Below are 16,757 nucleotides of genomic sequence, written 5' to 3' on the forward strand. Positions count from 1 at the left end.
CAATTATGGCGAACAAATGGAGACTGACTTTTTGAAGCTATTAACATACAGTTGTTATCATGCGAGTGTATTATCCGTTCTTTTTCCATTAAAAACGATAGTCCCATGTCAGTGTTAATATTTTTTTAAAGCACTCTGTACATATATGTCACTGACAGCCCGACTGTGTATACGCTGCTGGATGAGGGGCCCGCCCGGCACACCGTGCGGGTCCACGGCAGTTAATGGGCCGTAATTCCATAGCGCTGGTTGAAGGCGGGGGGATGTGGGGACGTTGGGAGCATAGACGTGCAGTGTAACAACGCATGCACGCAGCAGCAAACCTGTCGTGCGACACAGTTTGTGGTGACCCATCCAAACGCTATCCAGGCTCAACCCTTGCTTAGCTTCCAATGTCCAAGAGGGCGGAAGATGGGGCGCAGCCAGTCGGAATCTGTGGCGCGACTGCTGCCGATTTGCCACAAACCGGTGCGATACCCATTTTACCGACCCTGCAAGGGCTGTATATTTGGAGCTTGCATGTCTCTCTCCCCGTGGTTGCGTGGATTTTTCTCCGGGTCTTCCGGTTTTTCATTCCACATTTAGACACGACATGCGTTCAGATTATTTAGCTGCGATCAATGTCTACACGATAAGCCACTTCACCATTGAGCTATCATTTGTTACAGCCAGGTCGCTTCTGATAAAGAGCTACATAGCCCAGTGGTGCCTTACCTGATAACATAAAAAGTTTAGTTTAGTTTAGCGACTGGGCGACCCCAACCGGGGCCTATTGCCGATATCGGTGATACACACAGAGGGCGGAGGAGACCGTCTTGTTTAGCCGCGTGCACGCAGCGGTGGCAGGGTTCGATAAAGGAAAGCGGCGAATGGTGCAGGGTGGAAACGAAGCAACTTACGTTGAGGATCCTCGCCCCTTTGCCCGTCAGGTTGACCCTCGCCGTCGTCTGCGCAGGAACACAAGGAGGCCGGGGTTAGCAAAGAATTACCGTCGTCATCATCATCGTCGTCTTCGTCGTTATAGGTGCGTGGTGAGCGGTGGTGTGTATCGATCGGCGCTATGCACTTTCAAATCTAGTTTAGTTTGTTGTCCTTCCCCCCGCACCTCCGAATAACGCAGTTGGCTACGTATGGTGCGAAACGAGTTTAACATACATAGATATGGGGAGCGGTGGAACAGTGGTTGGTGCGCCGCGCACGGCGACCGGAGTTCGATTCCCGCTCATCATGGCCAATACTGGTGACAAATATCTGAAACGGTCCCGGGCCTCCCTTATGTCGACTCAGCCTTAAATGAGTACCTAGTGCAGTATGTAAAAATCGCGGCGACTAGGGAGACAAAGGCGGCCAGGCGAGGTGCTGGCCACCGACACCCTCGTGTGCTGTGCCGGCCTTCAAAAGGTGCTCGCCAACAGCACTTGCCCCAACAGTCTCTTAAGGCTATACAGGGGTTCTTTGTCTTTGTATAAATAGGAGTGTGCCGGTGGTGGTGAGTAGAGGTGAGGGGGGTTCTCACCGGGGGCCTTGAAGCACAGCTTCTTCTTCTGGTACGCCACGAAACTGGAGCCGCCCGCTAGGATCGCGGCCGCCAGCGCTCCCAGAATCCCCGCGACCGTCCCAGGAACCGCAGCATCTGCGTCTAACAGACACCGGCCACCCCGTCGCCAACATCACCGCCCCGTCGCCAACATCACCGCCCCGTCGCCAACATCACCGCCCCATCGCCACCCGCTGACGAACATCCCCACCCCATCATCATCACCATCCCATTATGAACATCGCCACTTCACCACCTATGTTACCAACCCATCAACATTATCTCCATCCCGTCACGAACATGAGGTTAAGATGTAAAAACATAAAATTGCGACCTACCAGGTCCGGTTGTAGGAGACGGGATGTTGCCTGGAGAGAGTTCATTGAAGGGGAGAGAGAACACAACAATTATTTTATGTTTTTACATTTAAAGAAAATATTCACGTATAAAATAGTTTTTTATTTATTCAAATGTTATTCCGACTGCACGATTGGCGTCGTCACGAGACGATAATTCCATTCAGGGAAGGAGATATCACAGAACTACTTCAAGTGACCTCTCTTGCACTACGGCGCGAGGAGGTGCTGCAATTTGGTACACGCCCACACGAGATTGGGCATACGTTACCGTTCGTGCCCAAGGTCCGCTTAGCGAACGTCGTTATAAAATGACCGTTACACCCAACGCAGTAACGCTGCAGGGGGTGCGGGCGGTTAATCGGTCGGGGCAGATAAGTGACGGTCGCCGTAGACGATGTCGTACGTATGTATGTTGAACTTCTTTTGCACCGTACGTAGCCAACCATGCTAATCGGAGGTGCAACGTTGTACTGTACTCCTGCCTGCGTTCGCTATGAGCCGCCGTGTGTTCTCTGCTCACCTCCGCGGGCACCACTGCCGCCACTGCCACCGCTTCCGCCGCCCCCCGCTGGCCTCTTCCCCCCCGTGATGTCGAGGAGGTCGTCGTCACTGATGGCTGGCGGTGGCAGTGGTGGGGGATGGGGTAGGGGAGGAAATGAGGGCACAATCACTCGACCGTCGCGACCACCGCCATTGATGAAACATCAGGTGGCATCACCCCCCCCCCCCTCCCACCCACGCCGATCCCTCCGCTACATCCCAATCCCATCCTGCGTGAACTCCAAGTTCACAACTCGCAGTCTTCAAGATCGTCCACGGACTCTCCTACGCCTCCGCTCCCCTCTTATCTCACTCTACTCCACCCCAATCGCTCTCCTACATCTCCCCTCATCTCTCTACTACCTCTCTTCTTTCATCTCACCCTTTCCGCACTCCACACACTCTCCTAGCTCTCCCCTCTCCCCATCTCATTTTACCGGACAAAATTATACGAAGGATAATTCAAACCGCATGGAAATTGGGCTATTAAAAACATAGAACATGAATGACCGTGGAAAGCGTTGTCCGTTTTTATTGGCTCTCAAAGTACTCGGTTCTACTCACCCACGTGCGCACTACACCCCTTGCCCACAACGAGTGAGGAGCAGCTGATAAATTAAAGTACAGGGCGTGTAAAAAAAATAACTATAAAAACATTTCTGCAGGGGCGGTCAATGAGGAGGCCTGATAATACACCCACAGATAACCCAAGAGTTAACTGTATTCGCAAGAGGGGGGGGGGGGGAGTCAAACGTAATTTTTACACTCCAAACTCTGGGCCAAGTCGGAGTTTTGTCATCCAAGTCAGAGGCCCTCAACGAGCGAGGAGCAGCTAATAATTAAACCAGCGTTCTGGTTTAAAGATGGCACCGAACAAGCACAGTTAATCTGCAAGCCGGATAATTGGACCACGGATACATTTTCTGCAACTTTCCCCAAATGAGATCCCCGATTGGCGATTATAAGATCTCCGAACGGTTAGAGCCAGGCAGCCCTCTTCCCCGGGAGGGAGATTGAGTTTAAGTTGTAAATTGTTATCCAGGAGAGAACTCGAGCGAGATCAGCCTAAGTGTCATTCGCAAGAGAGACCAGGGCCAACGAAACAACAAAATCAACAATAAACCCAATAAAAGTTGAGCAATGAAGCAAATGGAAAACATAAGAGCTAGAACTGCCACGCTACAGGAGAAATAGAAAATAGTGCACTAACAAATAATGCACATGAAGGAACATAAGTTTCCTCGTAATGTAAGTTGGCTTGCAGAATTAACTTTTGAATCGTTCATCGTGAAATTACGAGAGATTAAAACGGATTTGTGGCCATTGAGGACAGGGCGGGACAGAGGAAGGGTGAGAAGAGGGGGGGGGCAGATGTGTGAGATGTGCAACCACGCGAGAGTGGGCGATGCACAGGGTTACTTACATCCACTGTTGGTTCCATCAAAATTGTGATCCGTCTTGGGCTTTGCTGGAATCACTGTCAACAGTACACAAATACAAAGACACCCGTATAGCCTTGAACAGACGGCTGGGGCAAGGGCTGTTCACAAGCAGCACCTATTAAGGCCCGCACGGCACACGTGGGGGTGGGTGATCAGCACCCCCCAGTGCCGATGTTTATTACACACCACGTCAAGTACTCATTTGAAGCCGAGTCGACCTAAAGGGAGGCCCGGAACCGGTTCACATATTCGCCACTGTAATTGGCCACGAGCGGGAATCGCAATCAGTGCCGCCGGGTTCATAACGCAGCGTGCCAACCACTGCACTTCCGCTCTCCACAACACGAGAACACGCTCAATTAAATACAGTTTAAGGCCCACTGATCCAAGCAGCACTTTTATTCGAGGGCGACCTACCCATGAAGGCGGTCATGGGTGCACGTTACAAGGGATCACCAAGGATGATGGTTGCACGATGATGATGGGGTGTTTTCACATTTGTGTATTGTCGGGGGGCGCCTTGCAATGAAGAACATTGATTGACACAGTAATAATTATTATTGACTTGTAACGCACCGCCACCTCCACACACCGCACAGTATCCGCTCGTTCTGGCAGAGAGAGGGAGGATGACTCAAGAGGCACGAGGGGCCATGACAGAGCAACTTGAAATGGCAGCAAACAGGCTGCTAACCCGGTTCCAAATTCCAACCCCCCCTCCCCCACCAAGCTCTGAGATCCTCTATATATGTTAACTACCTCGCCTGCGTTTGATCCCGGCCCTGAAGTGTGTATATGTGGAGTTTGCATGTTCTCGCCATCGTGTGGATTTTTCCCTCCACATCTAGAAACATCCATTGAGAGTATTTGGCTGCTATAAATGTCCACATAAGCCAACTTCGTTAAGCTACATAGCTCAGTGGGCCTTACCTGGTAAAACTAAAAACTCGTTTAGTTTATATGTGAAGGTGTTATCGGCCAATGAAATGAGCGTTTGATTGTGGGAGGAAACCGGAGAACACCAATCCACGCGTGTGATGGGGCAACACGGTCTCCCCCGCGCAGATGGAACAGGTGGAGTCCAGATTTTTAGCTGTAGAGCCTTTCTCCTGGCGAGCCAGGGTGTGGGAGGGAGTTTCACAGCACGTGTGCGATCCACCAACCCCCGCCGCCGCCGCCGCCTCCCACAGTGGTCGATGACACGTGTGCATAGCCACTGCGCGACTTGTGCGCTCACCCTCGCTCGAATAAAAAAGTGGTTCCCATTTGCGCATCCAGCAATCGCAAGATGGACAACAGGATGATGGACGAAATAATAACGAACGAGAGGATGTTTGTACGTAGAACTTCTTTCGCACCGTTCGTAGCCAACCGTGCTAATTGGAGTTGCGGGGGGGGGGGACAACTAAACAGAAATATTTCTATTTTTTTAGAAAAACAATACGATGAAGAACAAGAAGATAATGAACAACAAGATGATGAACAACAGAATGATGAATAGGACGTCAAACAATTTGATGGGAAACAATAGGACAGCGAACGATACGAATAAGAATATGCCACCGATTCGTGGCTTTTGGAGGTATTACCTGGCTTGTTGCTTGGGTCTCCACCCCCAAACAGATCATCGTCGCTGAACTCTGGGTAAGCGGACACAGGGAGAAGGGAAGGTCAAGCAATGTCTAAGCTCACGATCGAACCACCTGACCTCCCCCGCGTTTGTTGCGTAGAGGAAGGAGGCTTCCCTTTGTCTCGTCGGCAAACATCCTCAACACGTGTGCGCGAGTTGTTTAGCTTGGCTTACGATGAAACGGTGGAAAAACCAAAAAAATTTAAACACCTACTCACCACCACCGCCACCGGACCTCGATGGAACGTCGTTGTCTTTGGGCTTGGTGGGCGTGTCTGCACGGGGGACACGCGGGCAAACTTTACCGACTCGGCACACAAACGGCAACCGTGCATCGTATCGAGGAGTCATCAGTGCACCGACGTCAGGGGGAGAGGGGGGGAGGGGGGGGCGACACCCACCCCGTGGCAACGCTTTCAACCGCGGCACCCTTCAACATCTTGGCCTAACAGTATCCCCCCCCCCTGCCCCGACATGGTCCTTGGTCTTCCCTCGAGTCGACGATATCGACAAAGCTCGCCAGGGCCACGTGCTCCTCCCAGCCTTCTTGCTTTCATGCGGTAGTAGTTAGAATAAGAATATTCATCGATTTATCTGGCAGAAATCCGATGAGCTATTAAGCTCTTTTTCACAGATGTCCAGTTTGGGGGTGGGTCAGAAAGATACAACAATACAAAAAAAACACGGGAGTGCACAGTATTGAAAAGGTGAGCAAATCGCAAAAAATAAATAAACTAAAACTATTTTTTTTACCAGATAAAGCCCACTAAGCTATGTAGCTCTTCTTCATTTTTATTAATTTATTATTTCCCTTCTACGTGACTTTACCGAAAGAACCAAGAATATGAATCCCTGCAGTCACGAAAGCTTTAAATCGAAATATGTAGCTCTTTTTCCATAGCAAATCGGCCACAAATGATAGCTCAACGAAGTGGCTCATTACGTAGAAATTTATAGCGGCCAAATATGTCTGTGTGTACACAGCATTGTACCGGATTTCTTTCCCGGATCTCCAAAGTCCAGAAGGTCGAGGTCGTCCATTGCTTTTGGGGGTGGGGGTTTATTCGTTGTAGTAGTGGCGGCGGTTGTTGTGGTCTGGGATTTGGTCGTTGGCTTCGGATCTGTCAAACGCGCACACGCACAGACACAAAACGACACAGATCCCCCGGGTAGCCATTTAACAGACTGTTGATGTAAGTGCTCGTTAAGTGAGTAGCACCTGTGAAGGCCGGCACGGTACACGAGGCGGTGGGTGATCAGCACCACGCCCGGCCGCCTTCTCGTCTCCCCAGTGCTGATGTTTACACGTTGCACCAAGTACTCGTTTGAGGCCGAGTCGATCTAAAGGAGGTCCAGAACTGGCGTTGGCCGTGAACAGGTATCGAACTCGGGTCACCGGGTTCGTAGCGCAGCACTGACCACCGTTGGTGATGTACGGTCCACAATCCGCCCCCACGAGACCTCATCCAGCAGTGGATTTGGCCAAAACGACTGTGCCGATGTACAAACACCGATATAACAACATTGCCAGCGGTCTCCTGTAAGTTGCTTTGAAGTTATTGTGTCTCACTGGGGAAGATTCAAACTCGGACAGGCCAGACAAGCGGACTCGGCAAAAACAACAAACTCCTTTGTTCGCTGGGTTGGGTGTCTCATGCAAACCGCAATTGAGAAGCAAATGGGAGTTGCCACGCATTAAAAATGTAATAGTGCTTTTTTTCCAGCAAACAGGGGCAGTCACTGACAAAGTCCCATGGGACAGCCGACTCCACAACAAACACAAGTGGGAGATGGGAGTGGAGATGGCAGTGGTTCAGATGCCGCGCTCGGGACCCGACAACCCCAGTTCAATTCCCGGCCACGGCTAGGATCGGTGGCGAGCAATTTGCGCATTGTCTAGGACCGCCAAATAATAATTGTTTCGAGTTAAGGGACGACGGCTGTGTGGCAAGGAATAAAACCAAGCTTCTGCTACTCCTCCTGAGTGATGCAGCCACTGCATAGAAGTTTCCTCAGCAATGAGTGCAGCATTGGGATGTTTTGGACGATTCCAGTTGCACTGCATGTCAGATACGGGAGGAAATGCATGCAGAACAGGGGGATAATGTACAAACTTCACGCAGAAAGGGTGACCCAAGTCGGGAATCGAGCCTGGGCCATTCTTGCTGTGGAGGCACGAGCCTCACCACTGCGCCACCGCCCTGCCACGCTGGGCGAGTGCTCAACACGGGAGGAGGAATCCGAATATTTCTTAATACTGGAAGAATCCGATGAGCTGTAAAGCTCTTTTTCACAAATTCCAGGAGTCAATTAGCAAGATTCACGAATCAATAATCGAAGTTCACAGTTACCATGGTAGTAGTGATAGAAGAGTGACAGGGAAGGTGGCTGACCGCCGATAGTGAGTGAGCGAGCGACTGGGAGTTAAGCGGCAAGCACTGGATCACCAATTACCCCAACTGCCACAAAACGAGTAAGTTGAACACAACGTGTCGTGTGGGGCATTGCCGAGGGAGCCTGTCAGTGAAGCTATCGCCGGTTCAGAGCGGCGCATGCATGAGAAGTGGTTTCCACTTTCTCACGAACGTCGAAGGGCAGGGGGGGGGATAGGTGAAGGGGGCAGGGCTGCCCCCTACCATCCCCCCAACACCCACCCTCTCCACCGCAGAGACACGAGGAGGTTTGTCCTGTCGTGCAAAAGCAAACGCCGTGACAACGGTCACTCGTGAAATATTCATTGGGAGCAGCAGCCATTTCCACGTGGTCAAAAGAGTAGAGCGTGTAGGAGGGGGGGGGGCAGGGTGAGATAATGGATGTGGCATGAGTTGGGTGTATATGGAGTACACGTATGCACATGTGTGTACATATGGGTTTGCAAGTATTTTGGGCTGTGTGTGCATATGTCAGCTATGTGTACGAGCATGAGATATGTATACAATGCATGCGTATCGGCTGTGTATACAATATAAGGTTTATGTTTGTACAGAGTGTGTGCATAGGGAGTGTAAGTAAACGTAAACACTCGTTACAGCGCTGTTCTAACGTCTGCTGCAAAACTGGCTGAGACTCGAGCACGGATCCTCATCAGCAGCCACGCGGGTAACTGGGTCCGCCAGGTCTTCGGACCAGAGGCCCCCGGTGAAACCACACCAGCCGTACCGTTACAAAAAGTTTGCATGTGTGTGTGTATATAGGGTATGTGTATACAGTGTAGGATACGTGTATATAGGATGTGTGTATTCATGGGTGTGTATACGAGCTATTTCAAAGTGGAGCATGGTACGGGAGAAAGGCGGAAAGGGAAAGTGTTGTGATCTGTAGTGTGGTGGTGGAGTGGGCGAGTGTGTGGGTGGGCGAGTGTGTGGGTGGGCGAGTTGTTGTGATCTGTAGTGTGGTAGTGGAGTGGGTGAGTGTGTGGGTGGGCGAGTGTGTGGGTGAGTCTGTGGGTAAGCGAGTGTGTGGGTGAGCGAGTGTGTGGGTGAGCGAGTTGTTGTGATCTGTAGTGTGGTGGTGGAGTGGGTGTGTGGGTGGGCGAGTGTGTGGGTGAGTCTGTGGGTGGGCGAGTGTGTGGGTGAGCGAGTGTGTGGGTGAGCGAGTGGGTGAGTGGGCTAGTGTGTGGGTGGGCGAGTGCGTGGGTGAGTTGTTGTGATCTGTAGTGTGGTGGTTGAGTGAGTGAGTGTGTGGGTGGGCGAGTGAGTGGGTGAGTGAGTGTGTGGGTGAGTGTGTGGGTGAGTGTGTGGGTGGGTGAGTGTGTGGGTGGGCGAGTGTGTGGCTGTGATCTGCAGTGTGGTGGTTGAGTGAGTGTGTGTGTGAGTGAGTGTGTGGGTGAGTGTGTTGTTGTGATCTGTGGTGTGGTGGATGAGTGGATGAGCGAGTGTGTGAGTGTGTTGTTGTGATCTGTAGTGTGGTGGTTGAGTGGGTGAGTGTGTGGGTGAGTGAGCGGGTGAGTGTGTGGGTGAGTGAGCGGGTGAGTGTGTTGTTGTGATCTGCAGCGTGGTAAATGAGTGGGTCAGTGATCGAGTGCATTGTTGTGTGTTTTGTATTGCGGAAATAATAATTATTCAGAGTTAAAGATGAATGCTTTGGCACGGAAAGAAAAACCACGCTTCTCCGATAACTCCTTAGCCGTTTTAGTAACATTGCAGCCATTCCATGCCAGCACAGATGTTGTACCAAGCAGATTAATGGTGTTAGTACTGATAAGAATACAACCGTTAAATATGGGAGGAATTGTGGATTTGACAGTCTTAAGTGATGAGGTAGGAACTGTGTATGCGTTTGTGGATATGGTGGGGAGTGGTAGTGTAGCGGTTAGCGCGCTGCACTATGAACCTGGCAACCCAGGTTCGATTCCCGCTCACGGCCAACACCAGTGACGATTATCTGAACCGGTCCCGGGCCTCCCCTAGGTCGACTCAGCCTCAAATGAGTACCTGGTGCGATGTGTAAACATCGTCACTCGGGAGACAAAGGCGGCCGGGCGTGGTGTTTGTGTGCCGTGCCGGCCTTCATAGGTGCTCGCTAACAGCACTTGCCCCAACAGTCTGTTAAGGCTATACGGGGGATCTTTGTCTTTACATATGCACACAGGGTCTACACGCGCACGTGATTCGTGTTGGGCCATTGGGGAGGCGATTTGAATCGCGGAATGCAGCCTGCGTAAGGGGAGAAATGCCTGCGTTGTGACTCATCATCATCACCGGCCAGGCACAGTGAACCAGCGAGACAACCCCGAGCCCCATGTACAGGAAACAAAAGGGACAGCCGGTGAATTCGCTAAATCCACAGGGCAATGGGACAATAAGCGGCGGGATTAATTGCCTCCGTCGATGAATCGCTGCCAATTTCCTGCTTTGCGTTATTTCCCTGCAGTAGGAAAATCACTCCCGTTCGGGTGGCGGCTTAAACCAAAGCAGCGGAAGAAACTAAACCCTCGGATATTGAAGGATGCCAAGTGGAACTTTAAACGCTAATCTTACAAACTTCTGACCCCCACCCCCCCCAACCAACAGCTTCAAAAGTAATCAACTCATGCGCATGTAAAGTCTTACGGTCAACCCGCCGCTGGATGAGGGCCTCCCCCTCCACGCTGTGCGGGTCGTGGGGGTTGTTTGACCGTACTTCACCACGGTGGTAAAAGTGTTGGGTTTGTGAAGGTGGGGGGCATATAAGTACAGTACAGCAGGATTTTGTTGCTATGTCCTCCGATGCCCACGATGTGGCCCCACAGTCGCCTGTAACTGTAAACTATTAAAACTATTTTTTTTATTTTACCAGGTAAGGCCCACTGAGCTATATAGCTATTTTTCAGAAGCTGTGTGCAGCGGTCGCATGTCCAAGCATCATCCCCGGTCAAACTCATGCTTAGCTTGTGAGATCTAGAGATTTTAGGTGCATTTCAGGGCGATTTGGTCACAGATGTTCATCACGCCATGAGACAAGATTACATTTCCATGCAGAACTATCGGTGCCGCCATGGCAAGATGTTAACTCCTTCGCCTAGTATGCAGGGGGTCGTGGGTTCGATACAAACCCTGACGCCTGCATATTTGGAGTTTGCATGTTCTCCCCATTGCCGCGTGGATTTGTTTCCGGGTCCTCCGGTTTTTCACTCCGCGTTTAGAAAAATGCGTTTAGATTATTTGGCTGCTATAAATGTCCACATGACGATAAGCAACTTCGTTGAGCTATCACTTGTGGCCAGGTCGCTTCTGAAAGAGCTATATAAGCTCAGTAGGCCTTACCTGGTCAAGTAAAACAACATTGCTTAGTTTCAGGTTATTGCAGGAAGCCGCGCACCACATGACCGAGGACGGCCCCAGAAGATTGACGTCACAAAATTGCGTCGGAATTTGGGTCGCCGACGGAGAAAAAAAAATGTCCTAGCTCATTGGGCTTTACCAGAAATAAAAAAGGAATACCGTTCACTTCCTCTGCAAAAACCCCTCGTCATGTGCAAACGAAGCAGCGGGTTTTTTTAAATTCTCAGTGCTGGGTTCAGAAAAATTGGTTGAAACCCCACATTTAAACATGATGCTTTTATTGGTGTAGTTATTGGTAACTGGGCCGAGACCACCGGCATCTATCGCTTTGCAACTCGCAGATGTCAGTGAGGCAGTGGTCGCCCAGTTGTTTGTCTCCACAGTAAACGTTTTTGTCTGCTCATTCTTGCATTACAATAAGAGTCTCAAAGTTGCAAACCGACGGACGAACTTTCACTCCCCTCCACGCACTCTCCTGACTCTCATTTCTACTCCCCTCCAAGCACTCCACTGCTATGCCATGGCAGGGCTTTCCGTCAACGCCCCCGTTTAGCCTCCTCTCAGTGGGTGGTAGGCTCATCCCCCTCTGCTGCCGCCACTTTCAGGAACGTCCTTCTTGTCCCAGACACCCACGCGGCGGACTTCCCCGCAACTGGTCGAGCGACAACAGCTTAGGACCTTGCTCCACTTCACCCTCCCCATCACACTCCCCATAACTCCCTCTGAAATAAACACACCCACAATTTCTGCACTGCATCTTGAGATGGGGTCACATTTGGGCAACACATAAATATTATAACTTTGTGGTAAACTCTGGATTCACATCAGCCCTTACCTGCTCGCATTCAGCTCGCAGGTAAGGGCTGTGATTAGCAACTCTGAGGATATACCTTGCGAGAGGAAGCTGCTATTTTATTTAGCAGTACTCGCACGCAGTTCAATAAAGGAAGCTGGTTCAGTTAGGATACCCTCATGGTGACGGAACGAATGGGCGACGATGGTACACGCGTGTGTGCGCGTGTGCAGTGTGTTTTTACACCGGATTACAGGGCTAATTATAAATGGCGGTTATTTATAGACTGGAAGTTTATGCAGGCAATGTCTACCAGTGGAAGATGCGCGAGTGAGCGAGTAAGCGGGTGACTGGGAGAGGACGTAAGTGGGCGAGTGAGAAAATAGGCGAGCGAACAAGCGAGAGCGAAAAGCAAATCAGCAGAGGAAGCTGCTCAGTGGATAAGTGAGTAAGTGGGCGGATGAGCGAGCGGGTCAGTATATAAGTTGAGGATTGAATAGGTGTATGACCGAGAAAGCAAATAAATAAAAGTCGGTGTTTGGGTGAGTGAGCAAGTCAGTGAACGAGTGAGCAGGTGGGCGAGTATGTGAGTGAACTAGCAAGTGAGGGGGTAAGTGCGACAGTAAGAAAATAAGGGAGCAAGTACATTGCCGAGCAAATGTACAAGTGGGTGAGTGGAGAAGTGGGTGAGCAGGCAAGTCAGTGAAGTGGTCAGTGAGCGGGTGGGTGACTCGGGAGGTCACACTGCATCTTGATGACTTACCATTGTCGTCGTCGTCAAATATATCAAAGAGGTCAGCGTCGCTTAACCCTGTAGAACCAAACAAGACAACAACGATGACGGCAATGATTAAACTCGATTATGGGCCTGATGATGAACCGAATGATGATGCTGCTGCTACTGATGCAAACAAACGATGTTTAGTTAATGCTGCTGACAATTCAAATAATGAAATATATAACAACACAGGAAATCCACGTCTCTACGTAAAATTCATAATTTGTTTGGTTCATCAGCCTATGGGACATCTATACCAATGTTTTCTCAAGCGGCATATGTGTTAGGAGGAAACAAAAACCCGGACTGGTTTCAACATTCTGGGTCACATCAGCAGAGTCAGGTCTGCTCCACCGCTTATTGTCGGTGACGCAGCCTCTTGGCAGAGTGTTCGCTGCTCGTTGCAGAGGCTTACGGTTCAAATCCGGAGGCCGCCCCGATTAAAACTAAACTAATTTTACTAGTTAAGGCCCACGGAGGTGTATAGCTATTTTTCAGACGTGACCTGGCCACAAATGATAGCTTAACAAAGTGGCTTATCACGTAAAAATTATCACGCGAGGGAAAAACCGGAGAACCTAGAGAAAAATCCACAGGATCACGGGGAGAAAGACATGCAAACTCCAAATATACAGGCGTCGGTGTCGGGATTGAAACCATGAACTCCAGGGGAGGTAGTTAACATCTTGCCACCGTGCCCACTGTTTCACAGCTGTTTACCTTGGTGTTTTTAGAAAGTTGATTATTATTACTATTTGGCTGCTATACATTTCCACATAAGCCACTTTCGTTGAGCTATCACTTGTGGCCAGGTCGCTTCTGAAACAGCTACATAGCCCAGTAGGCTCTACCTCCTAAAATAAAAATAGTAAATTTCGATTTAAAGCTTTCGTGACTGCAGGGATTCATCTTCTTGGTTCTTTCGGTAAAGTCACGTAGAAGGGAAATAATAAAAATAAGATAATTTTATTATGTTTTATTTTTATTATTTCCCTTCTACGTGAATTTACCGAAAGAACCAAGAAGATAAAAATAGTAGTTTAGCTTCAGAATCTGCTGACGAGACCCAGATGGTCAAAACCGACCAGGAGTTGGCCCGCTTTAACAAAATGCCGCTGGGAGAGACCGACTGAGCGAATAAGCAGGCGCCCTTCCAATACGAGACGTGGACTGAGGGCACACAGGAGGAGTTGTGGGTAACAAATGGAGGCTTGCAGGAAGGGGTCGGCTGTGACCAGAGGAAGGAAGGAGAGGAAAAAGTGCATTCCAGCCTCCATCGTGAGCCACCGTGTGACGACTGACGAAAGAGAAGACGCAGAGAGAATATCCATGGGTCCCAAGGAGCAAGAATATTTAATTGGCATAAAGAAACGGACCCTCTGGTCTTCTCGTTATATATATTTTTTTAAACGGACCGTTCATTGGAAAAGATTTATCGATGGACCTCCAAATGCACGTCAAAACCATGACATCTCATCAAAGCCAAACGGCAAAGGGTGTTCACGTACCTGGTTTCCGGGTGGGTGCTGCAAGAGAGCAAAACGACACACGTAAAAAGTCAGACAACAGTCGCAACACACATCTCTCCCGCGTTTCTTCATTTGCGCTTTACAAATTTCGTTCCCCTTGTCAGCTTTTCTGATCCGCGTCGTAGCAGGCGATGGTGTGTCGATTTTAAGTACCCTCTTTTTCAGGCACGCTGCTCTTGCAACATTGAACTCGATCATACTAAGAATAAAAATCGGCACACGCATGATTCTACGCATGTATCGTGAGCGTGACGATCTATCTTTATGGGCATGGGCCAAACATCCCACTATAGGACCACAAAGCTTGGGCAAATTATTGGCCACCTTCCTTGCTTGTCTGTGGTATCCTGCACCTCTGAATCTATCAAGCTCTGTGGATAACAGCGATCGAATGCTGCGCACACGTTCCAAATTCCAAACAATTTTTTATTATCAAATTACGCATATTACAACACCCCTGCCATCCCTACACGGTCCGTGCCCTCGCATGAACTCGAGACCATTCGTAATCAACCAGTGTTGACTTATGTTAGCCGACTCTCTGTGTTGTATTGCATTATATTTCTAAGTTTACTCGGTTTGTTTTCTCTTTCATTCATACCTGATGATTGCTTGTGTTGCAATCAAAACGTCGCATGCCATCATTTAATTTCTTTTTCTTTCTACGTGACTTTACCGAAAGAACCAAAGAGTAATTCCTGCAGTCACGAAAGCTCCAAATCAAGTTTGAGACCATTCCTCGCCGTACGCCTTTGCAAAACATTTTCTTTTACAGTAATCGTTGCCGGGGCCAACCGTACTGTTAAATTATACACACTGTACAGCGCTCGTGGATCACGGCCATGGCATGCGGTAATTTTAACATTTTACGGTTTTGTGCTGATGCGAGCCCTTTCATACGCGAGTCAACGCTCTTGGCGAGGCTCCCAGGAGTTGGCGACCGAGGCTGCCGCCTAGGTGGAAGATAACCTCAGAGCCAAAAATGCGGGCTAATGAGTGGACGCAATTAGTACATCCCAAGATGCATTTCAACGCTCTGCTCCATGAGAAAAAGAGTGGTAGTTTTTCCGAGTCAATCACGGCTTGAAAGGCCCTCAAGTTAGAAATCAGTGGGCCATCTGACGCAATTAGTAAATCCTAAGATGCATTTCAACGCTCTGCTCCATGAGAAAAAGAGTGGTAGTTTTTACGAGTCAATCATGGGTTGAAAGGCCCTCAAATTAGAAATCAGTGGGCCATCTGACACAATTAGTAAATCCTAAGATGCATTTCAATGCTCTCCTCCATGAGAAAAGGAGCGGTAGTTTTTACGAGTCGATCATGGGTTGAGACGCCCTCAAGTTAGAAATCAATGGGCCATCTATAATCTGGTGTTGTTTCATACGGCTCGACGACTATGTCAGACGCCAAATTACTCTGAAATAAACACTTGAAAACTCACACTCGCTCGATTACACTCTCTCCCAACGTTCCTCAACCACCTCCCCCGCATCTCCAATCGCTCCCCTGTACCCTCTCCCTACATTATAGCGTTTCTCCCATTACATTCTCTCTCTCTCTCTAACCTCACAACCACAGGACTTCTCTCTCCATCCCCCTCTCATCATTCTCCCATTCTGGACTGCCACACTTGCTCTTAGGTTTTTTTCCAGTAAAGTCACGTAGGTATTATTATTTCTATTATTTTTATTATTTATTTTTTATTTTTAACCTACGTGACTTTACCGAAAAAAACCTAAGAGTATGAATCCTTGCAGTCACGAAAGCTTCAAATCTACTGCCACACTTGCTTGCCACCCCTTGCCCTCCCCTGTCTCCGGACCTCCCTTCCCGTCCTCCTCACTCGCACTCGGTCCTCTCCGCCGTGGTGTCGCCATGGCTGGCATGGGCCCTGGTGCAAGGAATCAAATAGGATCACCACCTTGTCCAATTCCACAACCCCCCACCCACTTCATAACCAGGGCGCCTGCGGCCCATGTGCCAAGGTGCAGTTGGCACTGCCTACATCGATAGCCACGCCGCTGCCTCCCACACCGTCTCTCATCTCAATCTCTCTCCCCCACACGCTCCACTCTCCTTAGTCCCCTCTTCTCTCCCACTGTAATGTAACTCCCCCACCACCACTCTCTGCCTTCACCCACCATCCTCTCCTTGCACTCTCCCACACGCTCTCCTCGTGCTCTCTCACACACACTCTACACGCTTTCCTGATACAGTACAACTCTTGCTTTCTTTTGCTCTAGTTTTTTTATATTGTATTTTTCTCTCTCTCTCACACTCAGCGGCCCACCCTCACATTTGTCGTGTCTCTCTCCCACACTCTCAAACTCGGCAGACGTGGAATGAAAGAGAGCAAGACAACACCACTCCACCTCCCCCACTGTACT

The 16,757-nt window shown here is 49.7% G+C and overlaps 1 protein-coding gene across 2 annotated transcripts in view; it reads right to left on the bottom strand.

The window, feature by feature from the left end:
• CD99 (CD99 molecule (Xg blood group)) overlaps positions 1-16,757 on the bottom strand; it is a 32,036-nt gene that overhangs the window by 5,740 nt on the left and 9,539 nt on the right. For both annotated transcript variants that reach the window (XM_078864915.1, XM_078864914.1), the window contains exons 2-11: positions 14,350-14,367; positions 12,827-12,874; positions 6,501-6,629; positions 5,727-5,783; positions 5,468-5,518; positions 3,860-3,913; positions 2,417-2,512; positions 1,876-1,905; positions 1,517-1,639; positions 900-947 (exon numbers count right to left, since the gene is read on the bottom strand). In XM_078864915.1, the coding sequence (XP_078721041.1) occupies positions 900-947; positions 1,517-1,639; positions 1,876-1,905; positions 2,417-2,512; positions 3,860-3,913; positions 5,468-5,518; positions 5,727-5,783; positions 6,501-6,629; positions 12,827-12,874; positions 14,350-14,367 (654 nt within the window). The remainder of the gene's footprint in view (positions 1-899; positions 948-1,516; positions 1,640-1,875; positions 1,906-2,416; positions 2,513-3,859; positions 3,914-5,467; positions 5,519-5,726; positions 5,784-6,500; positions 6,630-12,826; positions 12,875-14,349; positions 14,368-16,757) is intronic.

This window comes from Lampetra fluviatilis, chromosome 19 (assembly GCF_964198595.1).
Source record: "Lampetra fluviatilis chromosome 19, kcLamFluv1.1, whole genome shotgun sequence".
Taxonomy (NCBI): domain Eukaryota; kingdom Metazoa; phylum Chordata; class Hyperoartia; order Petromyzontiformes; family Petromyzontidae; genus Lampetra; species Lampetra fluviatilis.